This window comes from Onthophagus taurus, chromosome 6 (assembly GCF_036711975.1).
Source record: "Onthophagus taurus isolate NC chromosome 6, IU_Otau_3.0, whole genome shotgun sequence".
Lineage (NCBI taxonomy): Eukaryota > Metazoa > Arthropoda > Insecta > Coleoptera > Scarabaeidae > Onthophagus > Onthophagus taurus.
The window spans coordinates 8,126,806-8,141,386 of record NC_091971.1 but is presented as its reverse complement, the minus strand read 5'-3'; the positions used below and the strand labels follow the sequence as shown (position 1 = coordinate 8,141,386).

Below are 14,581 nucleotides of genomic sequence, written 5' to 3'. Positions count from 1 at the left end.
TAAATTTTATTCGAAAGTGCTTACGAAATAATACACATTATTCAATTTTTTTAAATTCAAAGACGTGGGTATTTTTTGTGAGCTTGCATAGAGTGTTGTTAAAAGTTAAAATCAAACAACTCCTACCAAACTTCTAATTCTATTATTAAACTTTCACTGCAGACTGCATCCAGACCATCTTCGATTAAATGTCTACGCAGCCTTTATGTTTCTTTACTTGCCGCTCATGCTTCTTCGTTTAATTTTAAACCGCTTCAAATGGGCCAAATATTTACGATAAGCACCGTCGGTTTGAAATTTGTTTGTTGGTAAACGTTTAAAATTAAACGAGCAGCCCTCATACCAACAGTTGTCGAACTGAAGACGGTTCTACTTTACGATAAGTTATAACACGACATTTGTTTTAAGACTTTAAAATATTATTCTTTAAACATACAAAATTAACTGTATTGTACACACTTACATTGTTGAATCATTTATTTGGATTAAAAGTATTTAAACGATGGTGTATGTAGCAGAAGTTCTTATATGCTACTCTAGAAATAACCCACGTGGTTCGGCACGTGGCAGTAATTTTGGAACACTATTTTTCTTGTTTTATGTAGCGCATGTATGAATGCGCGTATACACAATTAATTTAGGCTTTCCGTCACGCGCGGATCACATGGAAATACGATGAGTGTCAAATTGTCCATTAACCTCATTTGCGCCTTAACAATATGTGTGATAATTGAAAGAGATTGTTTTCGTCACTTAGTATTTGATGGTACCAGAATAGAATAGGTACATTTACATTTCAATTGAACAAATAAATGCTCTAAAATATTATTTCTTGGCTCTAAATTACAAATAAAACTAGAACTAATACTAATAATCAAATTACTAGAATCTAGAACTAAAAACATTCATATTTTTTAATATTAATATAAATAAAGTTATTTTTGTGGTGTCTAGAAATCGATGTATGTGCTCTCGTTTTGGCTAATATATCTTCAGCAATAACAGTTGGTCTATCAATCAAAGGAGCAACCCTACTTTAGTGACTTGACTTTATGCCAGACCCATTCCATGTTATTCTGTCCGATGCAATAAGGTCTATGTGACCTTGACGAGGGTGGTACGAGGGGTTGCAGACGAGTAATACGATCCTTAAGGCTCTGCAATGCATTTACCGTCATCGCCCATATGGCGCAATAACATTCCAGGGCAACAACTGAAGCGTACGACTTTCAGTGTCACTTCTTCCAAAACAAATGATGTTTGTTAGATAAAAATACCACTCTAAATATGTAGTTTATACAAAATTTTCTTAGGTTATTGTAAAGTAATAGATATTTAAATAGATATGAGTGTTTCAAAGAAAATTGGAAAAAGTAACATCTGGTCTATTTCGTTGTCATGACAAAGTTAGAAATGGTTTTGGGAGAAGCGAAATACTGCAATTCGCATTAAAGTCATATGTCGTTTCGGGTAAAAGAAGGCAGGAAGTTGAATGTGTTTCTCATATAACCGGTACAGCTGGCGTGTCTTTAAGGTACGAAAAGGAAACATTGTAAACGACCCAACCCCAAGTGGTAATAAAATTGTTTTTTTGAGTCTGACGCGAGCTTTTAGCAATTTTACACGTCGCAGTACGTCTTTTTAAAGGCGTATTGTTACGATTGTTGGGTAAACAGTGTAACGGAAATATTTATAGGGGCGACGATAAAAAACTACGCTTTAAACAATTCACCACACTCGCCTTAATGACTTTTAAACTTCAATAGAATCGAGTTGAAAATAGTACAAAGACGGCCGTTTTCACCTTCCCCAATTACCGCGGTGAACCGAATCATTACACAAACGACAGATTTAGAGATCATCCGATCGTTTGTGCAACAGCTACTTACCAAAACGTAAGCAGTTTATTTGGATTGTTTAATAATAACAGAATAAAGAGAGCTTTGAAATAGTCAACGGTTTTATTTTCTAAGAACCGCCTCACGCCAGATGGATTTAATTACAATGTAAATTCGTCTGTTTGTTTACTAACGCGGCTTTTTTTGTTATTTCTTTTCAGCGTTTTTTTTTCTAGGTAATATTTTTGAGAGTTTATTGCTTTTAAAAATGTGGCGCGAAATACTCCGCAGCAACATCTATTGGTGAGGATATAAAGCTGATCTTTGGATTCCGATTCGTTTCTTCTTGTGACATCTATCGGGTTTTATGAAAATTAAAGATCTTTTTTGAGACGGTTATTGTAGTTATCAACAATATCGATGTTCTTTTATATATTGATTTTTTTGTTTCCACAAAAAATTTTGAAATATATTCATAACAATGTTAAAACAATTGAAGGTTTGTTTAACGAAAGTCGATGTGAGCGTTAAACGCAAACCCAGGGCAGAAGATTTATTGCGGCCCCTCTTGAAAATAAATACCTCCGAGAATTTACTAGCAAAACCTTGACCCAAAAAACATCCTCCGCACTATAACACTTTAATAAGAACAAATTTTGAATATTTAATTTCGACCGCTATTGTAATCGGGACAGTTCTTTTCATTATACTTGGTAAAAATAAGTATTGAACGTATATCTCGGCGACCGTTTTATATTTAGATTCAAGTTCTGGCATGTAAGGAGCAGTCCAAGATTCAGAGACGGCCCGGTTGGGTGTTGTTTTGCGTGTAGAATGGAATTTTATGCTCGTTCGATTCCTATTATTCCGCGATTTGTTTACATCAGATAGCATAAACACAGTTTTAATGATCGACTGAGAAAAACGATTTTCGAATTCTACTTTTAAAGTGAGCAATAAACTTGATTTCTCAAATTCTTACCACCCCCACAAAAAAAATAAAAGAAAATGTCTCATCACCATCACCACCGAAGCAAGAACATCTTGAAGAAACATCGTCATCATAAAAGCTATATACCATTTGGAAGGAACAGAAGGGTAATGTAAAATGGGATCGTCCTCTTGCACTGCCAGCAGATGAATGAACGTAGTAAATTTAGCTCGAACGTACTACGGGCTATGTGAGTGTACTTAACAGTACTAAGAACGAATGAGTCATAGCTTTTTCTGCATAAACGTTTGTTTTCATAAATTTTTGATTGTTTTAGAATTGTTTTTAGAACATTGAGTTTCCTTAATATTCACCATCTTTACACGATTTACAGCATTTTGCAATGATTTGATTCGCAAAAACAGCTCCCGGAATTCAATGTCAATAACTTTTGCATTTGTGTACTTTACCATAAATCATATTTGTTTCTAAGCTGCTTGTATTTCTAAACTTGTGTAATCCTTGGTGTGTTTTCTAAACTATAAATTCTGTTAAAAAAATGTTTTAAGTATTCACTCCTTAATCTATTCATATCTATCTTGAGAGGCGCACGGCTAAACACTAAAGGTGTGTTGTCCCTAAATGTGCAACGGGTATTCGATACGAATCAAGAGTGTACAGGTACATCACACAATCAGTACGCCGCAGGATAGAGCAGCAGCCGCTTGGTACTGGTAGTACCTTGTCTTTTGCCACCTATTCAATCTTGACTTGTCTATTCATCGAGCAAGCAGTATCTGGTCTTGTATTAACAGTATCGAGCCTTCCGTTAACAGCATCTACACCTAAGCCAATAGTATCCAGACCACCGCCAAACTTCTGTCGCCATTAAAACGTAATTAAAATCTCAACTAAACGTTTAAAAACATCTTATCAATACAATCACGAAATTTTTATGAATCACTTTTTGTATAATGCAACACTTTAATTTTTACTTACCAATAACTGGTCCCATTACAAGAAATAAAAGTCAACTCGTTGCTAATTGAAGACCAGAAGCTGCTGGTAACTTTTCTAATGGCACATGACTTGGAATAACTAAAGCTATAAAAACGGTTCCTAATCCTTTTCCAAAACCACTGATAAGTTTGAGTATAAACAAGAACTAGAAAAGAAGATAATCTAAAAAGTTATTTTATTATTTCTCTCATACTTATCTTTCCAAATTCCATACAAAGAACGCCCAAAAGAAAAGATGATTTATTTTTTCATCCAATTCTGTCGGCTAATAACGGTACGATAAATCTGACAACAATCTCACTAGGCTCCTAATAAAGACATGAAAGTAGCGATTTGAACATTTTCGAATTGGAATTCTTTAAGTACGAATGGTGTTAAAATTGAAAAATTTAACTCCACGAAGTTAGCTATAGTTATTCCTAACATAAGATTAACGTAGACGTAATCTTTAAAGACATTCAAGTCGAAGATCATAGAAAGTTTTTATAAAAATGTATAGTTTCTCTCATCTTCTTCCTCTTTAGACATTTGTTCTTGTACTTCCTTCAGTTTACGTGAATCCTCTTTTCTTTGTCATTCTTTGGCTTGGATATCTTTGAATTCTTTGTAACGTTCCAATTTTTAAGCCGCCGTTTTTAAAACGACTTTTTCATTGGGGTAAAGATCCTTTTTTTTCATTTTCATATTTTTCGACGTTTTCATTCTATAATAATTTTTTTTCTTCTTCTTGAAATGTCATCCATTGAGCGCAAAATTGCGAAACGGGATATCACATTTCAGAAAGCAATTCCTGCGCAAGAAAGGTTAGGCTGGCTCTAACCCTACGGTGTCTACTGGCGATTCTTATTCCAGTCTGAAGTATTTAAAATATCAAAGCAAGCAATCAGATTTCCATTTTCTCCTCCTCCCGAGAGCTGCTAAATGGTAGTCCATTTTCTTTTTGCATTCATCAACGGTCCTGTCCATTTGTATTGCAATTTCCTCTCACACATCTTGTTTCTGAAATTTATTGAAATGGTTCCACCTTAATGTTCTAGTGACAGCGTTAAGCTAATTCTACCGAACCCAATATTCTTTGTCTGAGTGATTGTTTCAAAGGAAAACATTACCCAACAATCTTTACCTGAATGAGTTACATTTAGTTCTGTTAATTTTGTAAGTTCTAATGATGGTGCAAGTATTAACTCTAGTTTTAGATCAAAAAAGATATTTAAAGATTCAGCATTCAGGTACAACATATTGAGACTGCAACATTCGGGCTAAATCCGAAACTTTCTAGTTCTGGGTCTAGTGTTAGTTCTAATGATGGTGCAAATTATGATTCTAGTTTTAGTTATAAACGATATAAAGATTCAAGAAAATTGATACATTGTTGAGCTAAAATTAGAACTAATACTAGATATAGTACTAGAAGCATTCCGATTTAGCCCGAATAAATAAGAATAGAAATTTGTAAATTTGCTTGAGGGGGTTGGTATTCTGTTCGAAACTGAATGGTTCCATTCAAAAGCTCGGCGCGTTTCGAAGTCAATCTTTTGAGGGGGATGAAATAAGACGAGGGCGATGCACGCGTGTTGATCAGCTGGTCAGCGTACGAATCGATAAGGACGCGTGCGCAACAAAGAAGAGAACCCCACCCCGCCGTCAAGTACGTCGCGACGCGTGGCGCAACCACCGACAGTGTCGCACCTAGCGGCCTTCAACCGCACTGCGCTACCATTTCAGTCATCCTGCTGAAAACCAGTGCAATGGAAAAAGTCGGTTCGCAATACGGATTCGGTGTCCGTTCGAGCTCCGCAATCGGGATGCCGCTTTAGAAACGCGTGCAGAAATTTCTATCGTAGTCGTAGAATCTTAGCGCATAGAGTGTTTAGAGGGAGTAGAGTTTATTTTACCTGTAACCCACATTTCCCCAACCAGTTCGTTCGGTTTTCGTTAAATCGTTCGTTTAGTGTGCGCGTGGATCCGGAGTGCGGTGAACTGTCGCGGTCGGTCACTTGATCGGTGAAATGTCACATAATGATAGGCTACAACAATCACAACAATCAGGGATACTATAAACTATTCACTCAGGTGAGAGGATGAATGGGGGTCGAAACTCCGCAATGCGCACACTAACGCGCCCCGCAGATTGTTTCCATTGGCTAAAATCGCCGGAATTTGCCAATCTTTGGATCTCCGGTTGAAAACAACCCCGTCTCACGTAATGTAACGGTTGTGTGCAGTGTGACGTCACTCTACTCATGACCAACCCTTCCTTATATACAACTCTCTAATATATAAGTATAACAATCTAAAATATTTTCTTAAAATAAGTAACGGTAATAAACTGAAAACTATTTACTTTGGAATTCTTTTGAAATCGTAGTACGGAAGAAACGCTTACAAAAAAAATTCGACAATAAAATTAATATTTATGGTAATTTTTTAATGTATTAAATTTTCTCCCTCATAGAAACGACAAAAAGAAATTTGGAATTCCTGGCAAAAACTTCCAATGTTTTCTTCTTAGTACGCTATTTAGATAAGAATATCTAACCAGAGAATCATTTATTATCTAGGTTCTTTGTTCGTCTCTCCACAATACGAGGGATATTTGAAATAAAGACCTCCAATAAGGCAGCACTTCTTTCTGATATCCTTGTTTGTACGATTCTATCTCATGATTTATTGTTCAACGTTCCAGGATTAACTCTAGCGTAGAAATCTGTATTATGTATCTATGTGACTATCTAGGTCATAGCCGATTCGTAGAAATAACAAACAAGACACCTATTTACATTTACTTACACACGATTTATTTCGAATCTTTGAAGGTGTATGTAACCTTTAAAAGTACACCTTCAAATGTATTGTTTTGAACGTGTTTATGTTTTTGACCTCAACATATTGTTGGAAGTATTTTCTATAATCTGAAAATATTTTATTCAATTTAATAATTCTCAAAACCCAACATTTAATGTGGTCAGCTGAAGCTTATATTTGTCGCATGCTTGCCAGTGGCACCGTTAATACCCTATGTCAAAGTACACGTCTTTGGTAAGCAACCAATTTTTCGTTTATTGTAACACTTTGCCATCATGGATATAATATCGCGAAATACTATGATCGCAAAGTGTAACAGATTTTGAAAGCATCTTCAATCGCTCTCCATTCCATGAGGCTATGCGTTTTCATTTGCATGTACTGTTTGGTGTTTTTCTCTCTATTAATGTCTTCATGCTGTCCATTAGAAATCGAGAACCACGAAACACATCACATTGAGTATTCGTAGATTGTTGGTTATTATTGCTAATCACTGAAGTTAAAGGAAAATTCTCGGTGTTGTAAGATTATGTTTTTCAGGGCTCAGCTGATTCAAACTACTCACAGCCATCTTCAGATCTGTCGCTCGACGAAGAAAAGGAGACGCTCAGACGGGAGAAGGAACGTCAAGCACTTAGTCAGTTGGAAAAAGCAAGAGTAAGTTAAGTTGTATTGATTTTTTTCTTTATTTGATTGTGTATCATAGAACGGAAATTTTATTTATTTGGCTTCTAAAGCTAACCTAAGCCTTTAAATCTTTCAGATATAGCCAGTAGAAATAAATATTACATCCAGGATATTACGATAGAGGATCGGAAATTGTTTTCGGCTATTTTATGAACGCGTTGAAACTATGCTGGATATTTCTAAAAACTCTGAATAATTAACAAGCGAATGGAAAAGCCGAGTTTGAAAAGCCGTATATAACGTTCGATATATACATGAATTCTCTCTCACGTATCTAATTTATTCATAGCTAGTTGCCAATCAATCCAACGTTTGATCTAAAAATACTTCGCGTTCTAATCAATTTTCTCGAGACGTATCGAACATTATTTTTAGTAGTTTACATTCTTTAAAACGTTATTTTTTTTTGTTTTTAGGCAAAACAGGTAGCATTTGCTGTCCGAACCAATGTTGCCTACGACGGTTCGGTTGATGATGATTCGCCAGTGCATGGATACGCCGTATCATTCGATGTTAGAGACTTTCTTCATATAAAAGTAATTACATATTTGTGCTATTTTAATTTAATCTGTATTATATACAATTTTTTTAGGAGAAATACGATAACAACTGGTGGATCGGAAGATTAGTGAAAGAAGGTTGCGACGTCGGTTTTATTCCTTCTCCTGTTAAGTTGGAAAATTTGAGACTGCAACAAACGCAAACGAGGTCGAAGCTCTACTCAAGCAAAACGAGCTCGAGCTCCAACATTGGTGCAGCTGGTAACGATGTTTCCAGAGGTAGCACCCCTCCTACGCCCGGTATGTCCCATCCACAGCACATTTGCGACGGTTTTATCGGTGTTCTTGACGTGTACTACCCGTGTAATGGAATGACAACTCTACATAACGTGTTATCTTAATTCGGAAGGTGTATTCACACGTCTATCCTTGAATTTCTTTAATTTCCTCTTGAATTTATATTAATTTTTACTCTTCTTTAATAATCTCAATAACTTTTTATTCTTCCTAAAACACTTTAATAAGGCGTTTAACATTTGCAATTATAAAAATAAATAAAATTAACATGGTGGTTTTACATTTTTCACTTACAAATATCGAAACTTGCAAATAAATAAATACTTAATTTGGTTCATGATTTGAATTGAACGTGTGAATCCATCCGCTTTAAATGGCCGGTAAAATAAAATTGATCTGAATTTTATATTCAGCGATTTATTTCTCTATATAGTCTACATTATTTTCTTTAAAATGCATCGTGATGATTATGATCAATATGGTGATGATGATTTTTTTCTTGTATGATTTTTAATTTTCTATTTATTATTGTTGGCATTTTTGTTTTTATTTAACAAACTCTAACTATAAAGAAACATGTCAGCAGTAATTTTATTATTTTTTTGTTTTTTGAATGCACGAATACACGGTGTTTCTTTCCCTATTTTTTGCGTCTTGATTCGTAACGAATAATGTCGCTTTCTTTTCGCTTTCCTTATATGATTGTGCTCCCGTTAAACCATTCCTCACCCAAAAAACCTATGCCTTTGTAAATTTAGTATAGCGCGTTTTAGGTGGTAGATTAGCGTAGAAACTTTGATTTCTTTTGGTTTTGTGTAAATTTTATTTAGATTTTTATTCGTGGTAATAACATTCGTTTGCGATGAGCGTAGGTGATGAATCGGATTCCGTCGTCAATACGAGGACGGGAAAATCGCTTACAACACCGCCAGCCAAAGAAAAGAAAAAACCGTTCTTTAAAAAACAAGAAACCACTGCTCCTTACGACGTAGTCCCTGCTATGCGTCCAGTTGTACTCGTGGGTCCATCGCTTAAAGGTTACGAAGTAACCGACATGATGCAAAAAGCCTTATTTGATTTTCTAAAACATAACTTTGAAGGACGGTGAGTAAAAAGCTAAATTAGACTGCTTTAAAGCGAAGGTTAAGTAAACACATAAAATGTGTATATTTTAAATTCGTTATACAAGTAATTCCTTTTCTTAAAAGATTAATATTATTTTTAGAATAATAATTACGAGAGTGATGGCGGACATTTCGCTAGCTAAACGTTCGCTCCTCAACAATCCCACGAAGAGGGCCATCATGGAACGGTCCAACACTCGATCGAACTGCATGGCGGAAGTTCAAGCCGAGATCGAGAGAATATTCGAACTGGCCAGAACGTTGCAGCTGGTCGTGTTGGACTGTGATACCATCAATCATCCCTCGCAACTTGCCAAAACCACCTTAGCCCCGTGCATAGTTTACCTCAAAATTTCCAGTCCGAAAGTGCTACAACGGCTTATTAAATCGCGTGGTAAAAGCCAAGCAAGACACTTAAACGTCCAAATGGTGGCCGCGGAAAAATTAGCTCAGTGTCCACCAGAGATGTTCGATGTTACGTTGGATGAGAATCAGCTAAAAGATGCTTGCGAGCATATAGCGGAATTTTTAGAAGTAAGTACTGGTTTTCCGATAATCAATCTTACAAGAGAAAAACTCTAAATCTCAATTTCAAATCTCTAGGAATCATCATTGTAATGTACATGCAAAATCTGGGGTGTTTTAACTTTATTACATTTTTTGTAGAAATATTGGAGGTCTACACATCCGGAAACAACTCAAAATATTTCCAGACCAATTAGTGGTTCTACACAACCATCACCAAGTGGGGACCAGGGAAGACCTCCTCTACCAGGTAAAATAATTTATTAGATACGAACTTAATAATTTTAGTATTAACAAGAATTATAACATACAAATTTTATCATCATAAGTTTCTATCAGCATAACGCTTTATTTCCAAACTAACAAAAACTAACACAACTAATATTTGCAGCCCACCCTGACGTATACGGATATGGCCAAGATAGAGGTAGTCACGCAGCTGTTAGATATATTGGATTGCAAAGTTGGGATTCTGTAGATTCTCTAGAGTCGCTCTCTTTCTTATAAATGAAACGTACTGCATGTATTGATTTTTCGTATACGTTAGTTGTTCGAATTTTTTAAATTGTTCTCTTTTAGGCATATGTGTTCACTTTCATTTTTAGAGCAATATTTTTACTTTATTTCATTTTTATTAAATTTAATTTTTATAAGCTTGTTTTGCACACAAAGTTGTTCACTATTAATAAGATTTAATGTTGTCTATAAACACAAAAAAATTAAGCGAGTATTAATTAAATCAAAATTGATTAAAAACGGGTCCATAATTAAAAACGATGTGATCACTAACCAACCGTAAAATAAATAACATTCTCTGCAACCAGTTGTTTCTTTCCGATTATACTCAACATTTTCATCTGACTGTCATGGTTTCAGACTTTGCGGGATCGATGACTCCGTTACCACCGAGTTATTAGTGCGAATTACTTTAGTACAAAAAAAAATGTAAATCAATGCACGGAATTTTTACTGATTCTTAATTTTCTTTTTTGTTTTCGATTTTGCTTCACATCGCTACGCACTTACTCTCTCTGCTCCGCTGCGCTTGCGCTCTTTTTTGCATTCAATTATTATTTCAATTCAATCAATCAAACAAAATATTATAACGAAAAGATGAAGTAGCGCCAAGCCCAGGGAAGATATGGCGTGCTGGTTCTACAGATTTGTTTGCTTGATATATATATAGAACTACCTTTAGAGTAAGTACATACTTTTGTGCATTGTGCTGTGAAACGAAGTTTTCATTCTTTTGATTTGGTTTTTCATTTTGTTGACGGTGAGTTTTGTTTGAGGTTTTTCTATGTAATGGTGCATTTATATTTATACTTTTATATATAGTCTGTCCGTAAAGTCATGGTGCACTTTTAACCAGTCACAGGAAAGTAACGAAGCAAGATAGAAATGTGGTCTTCATATCACAATAATATCATATTGGCCTCCATTTATTGCCCTACACGCATCTAAACGATAATCAAGTTTTTTTCATTTATACTGAAGGATATCTGATGTAACAGAATGAATAACGTCTATGATTCTAGCCCCTATATCCTCGTCACTTCCGATGGATACCAGAACGGAGTTTCTCCAACAAATTGGCTAATCCTATTTTGTTGCTTTTATATGGCCAGTTAAAAGTGCACCATGACTTTACGGACACAATATATATTTTAATAAATGCCCCATTATCATTTTAATCATAATTTTACTCCTATATATTTTATTGTTTAGTGTCCACATACCACACACAACATACCAGAAGTAGGCCAAGGTTAGAACGTGAACGAGAATATGACGAATATACGGATAGAGATTATGCGGGTTCTCATATGGCTGGAGATGATTACAGAAACATGGGATTAGAACGAACATTGCCGCTTAGAGACCATCGAAGAGATGATGATTACCAAGCACACAGAGGGTCCTCGAGACGGGCCCTAAACGCCATATAGTGGAGGCTTTCTACGGAACAACCCATTGAAGAAGAGGTTCATGATGACCTTAGTCCACCACCTGCTCTCTATTACAAACCTCAGGTACCTAGAGAATTTAGAGATGATCGAAGGAGAGAAGATCGGTATGAAGATCGAAGGCTGGACGATCGGTTGGATAGGAGAAGATCGGAGGAAGAACGAAGATATGATAGACAAGGACCCAGCGATGATCGAAGGTACCAAGAAGAAAAGAAATTGGATTCGGTGAAGCGACAAGAGGGTAGGAATTATCGGAAAGAATTGCTCGAGAGGTTCTCTGAGATGGACTTTGAGGATCATCACGAATATCGGGGCCATCAAACGTATTACGAGTAAATCGTATCGTTTGGATAACACAACTTCAATGGGCTGTTTCGTAATTGTGATCAAAAATGCAAAAAATAAAGATTAAAAGCGCCGTAAACAAAATGATATTAAATAGAGACTCTCTGAACAACAAAATATTATATACATTGACCATTTTGGTGCCATACTTGAGTAATAGCTCAATTTTTAAATGAATCTATCGAAAGGATTGTAGAATTATCCAAGCTTTAACGTAGTCTCGTATTCAATGTTCAGTTCGATGTTTTATCTTTCTTTACTCCGATTGAAGAAAGATCTATTACAAGTATTCTCTGATACGCAAAAATTAATGCCATAATTAATTCTTTTCTTGTTTCAAAATTAATTTTTAATTAATAAAATCGATCCGGTACTAATTATGTAAAGGAAATAAAAGGAAACGAACTGAGAAAAAATCTAAATCGTCGGTTATCCTCTTAGTCTAAACATACTTTTTGTTACGAATTAGGATTAATTTTAAACTATTCTCACAACGTGATATTACCTGTACATTTACTGTCATGCATTGACTGATCCTAGATAAAAGAGTTAGTAAGTTATAAAAACTTTGCACTGCTGTTAGAAACGTTTTAAATCTTAGAATTCATAAAGTGCATAAAGACGATATAAAAAATTAAAAAAAAAAAAAAATAGGAGAAGAGAAGCTTTAAGAAGGATTAGCTGATTGCCGTAAAAAAAGAAAAACATGATTCTTATTTATTATCATTGTTAGTGTGGGAGTAATTTTTATTATCTACAAAATCGCGAAGTAGCCTTGTAGGTTCGAATTTAAAAATATACAAGTGACAATCATTGATTTCGCTTTTAGGTTGATTTGTGAGAAACCAGATTAGTATAAACCAAAACGTTTTTTTCGGACACGTGCCTGAAATGTTCGATACGAAAAACTTTGTATTAAATTATTTGAAACGTGATCACAAGGCTGGATTTAGAAGAAAAAAAAACGAACTTAATTAATTAAGTAAACGGTTGGAATGTTTTCGGATGTTACCTAAGTACCTCATTAGTTTTTAAATGTAGATAATAAAATTTACTTAGAGAACATACGATCCCGCCTACGCCGGGCATTATCACTGACCAATTTCCACAAACTGTTTGTATAGTTATAGTTGAAAAAAAATTATATTTTTTCCAATTAGTCGGGATTTCTAATGTACAAACGTTTCAGTTTTGTCCCAAAACGCGATGAACAGACAACTTTCGAGATTTATTGCGTAAAAACGAACATGCAAAAAAAATGACGTAACTTTTTCATAAATAATGTTAACATTGAATGAATAGTTTATTGAATTTTTCAAAGTATATAAACCTATTACGATAGAGCAAATGATAAAACGAAAAAAAAATCTCCGATTTGATACGTGTAAATAGCTATTGAAAATACAAATTCTATACGTAGGTGAGATGATTTTTCCCGATAACAAATTGAAAAAATAAACCGATACAGACGACTAGCCGACAGGAACTCCGTACCCTTCATTTCGATTTCGAGTATTCCCCTTTTCCCCTTGTTCCGTTTCGTTCAATCGTTTAAAGTAAATTATTATACAAGATGTTTCGTACGTATATAACGAATATATATATTTTTAAGAAATGCCTTGCCTATCCGATTAGTTTACATTGTTTAGGAAATACTTGAATATGTAAGAGTATATAAGATATATGCACATTTGATATGTGCGATTTTTTAAATAAATACTATATATCAAGTTGGATTCATTATTTCATTTAAAATACACAATTTTATTGATACTATCTTTTTATGTTGTTACCACTATAACAAGTAAGTATATTATTCCATATTATTGCGCGAGATTCAAAAATTGGTTCTGTCTTAATAAATAATAATTAAGTAATGACTTATACACCAAATTAAAGCTAAAACTATCAATTTTAAGATGATATATAACAATTTATATATTGGATAAATGAAATTTTGAGATATTTAAAAAAAATCGCAAACTCTAACCAATTAGATATAAAAATTGATGAAATTCAAAAAATTGTTCTGACTTTATTTATGAAATTTAAGTAATGATTTATATACCAAATTGAAGCTAGAACTATCAATTATAAGATAATATATAATAATTTATATATTGGATGAATGAAATTTTGAGATATTTAAAAGAATCGCAAACTCTAACCAATTACATACAAAAATTGTTGAAATTCAAAAAATCGTTCTGACTTTATTTATGAAATTTTAGTAATGATTTATATACCAAATTGAAGCTAGAACTATCAATTATAAGATAATATATAATAATTTATATATTGGATGAATGAAATTTTGAGATATTTAAAAGAATCGCAAACTCTAACCAATTACATACAAAAATTGTTGAAATTCAAAAAATCGTTCATACTTTATGAAATTTCAGTAATGATTTATGTACCAAATTAAAGTTAAAACTATCAATTTTAAGATAATATATAATAATTTATATATTGAATGAATGAAATTTTGAGATATTTTAAAGAAACACAAACTCTATCCCATTATACACAAAAATTG

At 34.0% G+C, this 14,581-nt stretch overlaps 1 protein-coding gene across 13 annotated transcripts in view; it reads left to right on the top strand.

Annotated features, from left to right (window-relative positions):
* The window catches only part of LOC111427758 (Calcium channel protein beta subunit), a 54,527-nt gene extending 42,573 nt beyond the window's left edge, over positions 1 to 11,954 (top strand). For 4 of the 13 annotated variants that reach the window (XM_071196362.1, XM_023063030.2, XM_023063036.2 and 1 more), the window contains 8 exons: positions 7,135 to 7,251; positions 7,698 to 7,817; positions 7,874 to 8,081; positions 8,951 to 9,182; positions 9,304 to 9,736; positions 9,869 to 9,977; positions 10,119 to 10,154; positions 11,456 to 11,954. In XM_071196362.1, coding sequence (XP_071052463.1) covers positions 7,135 to 7,251; positions 7,698 to 7,817; positions 7,874 to 8,081; positions 8,951 to 9,182; positions 9,304 to 9,736; positions 9,869 to 9,977; positions 10,119 to 10,154; positions 11,456 to 11,676 — 1,476 coding nt within the window. In that variant the 3' untranslated portion in view covers positions 11,677 to 11,954. Of the gene's footprint in view, positions 1 to 2,622; positions 2,937 to 5,457; positions 5,863 to 6,789; positions 6,829 to 7,134; positions 7,252 to 7,697; positions 7,818 to 7,873; positions 8,082 to 8,950; positions 9,183 to 9,303; positions 9,737 to 9,868; positions 9,978 to 10,118; positions 10,155 to 10,603; positions 10,673 to 10,840; positions 10,927 to 11,455 lie in introns of those variants that run through there. The other 9 variants (XM_023063032.2, XM_071196364.1, XM_023063037.2 and 6 more) reach the window with 8 other exon arrangements.
* Positions 11,955 to 14,581: the final 2,627 nt, after the last annotated feature.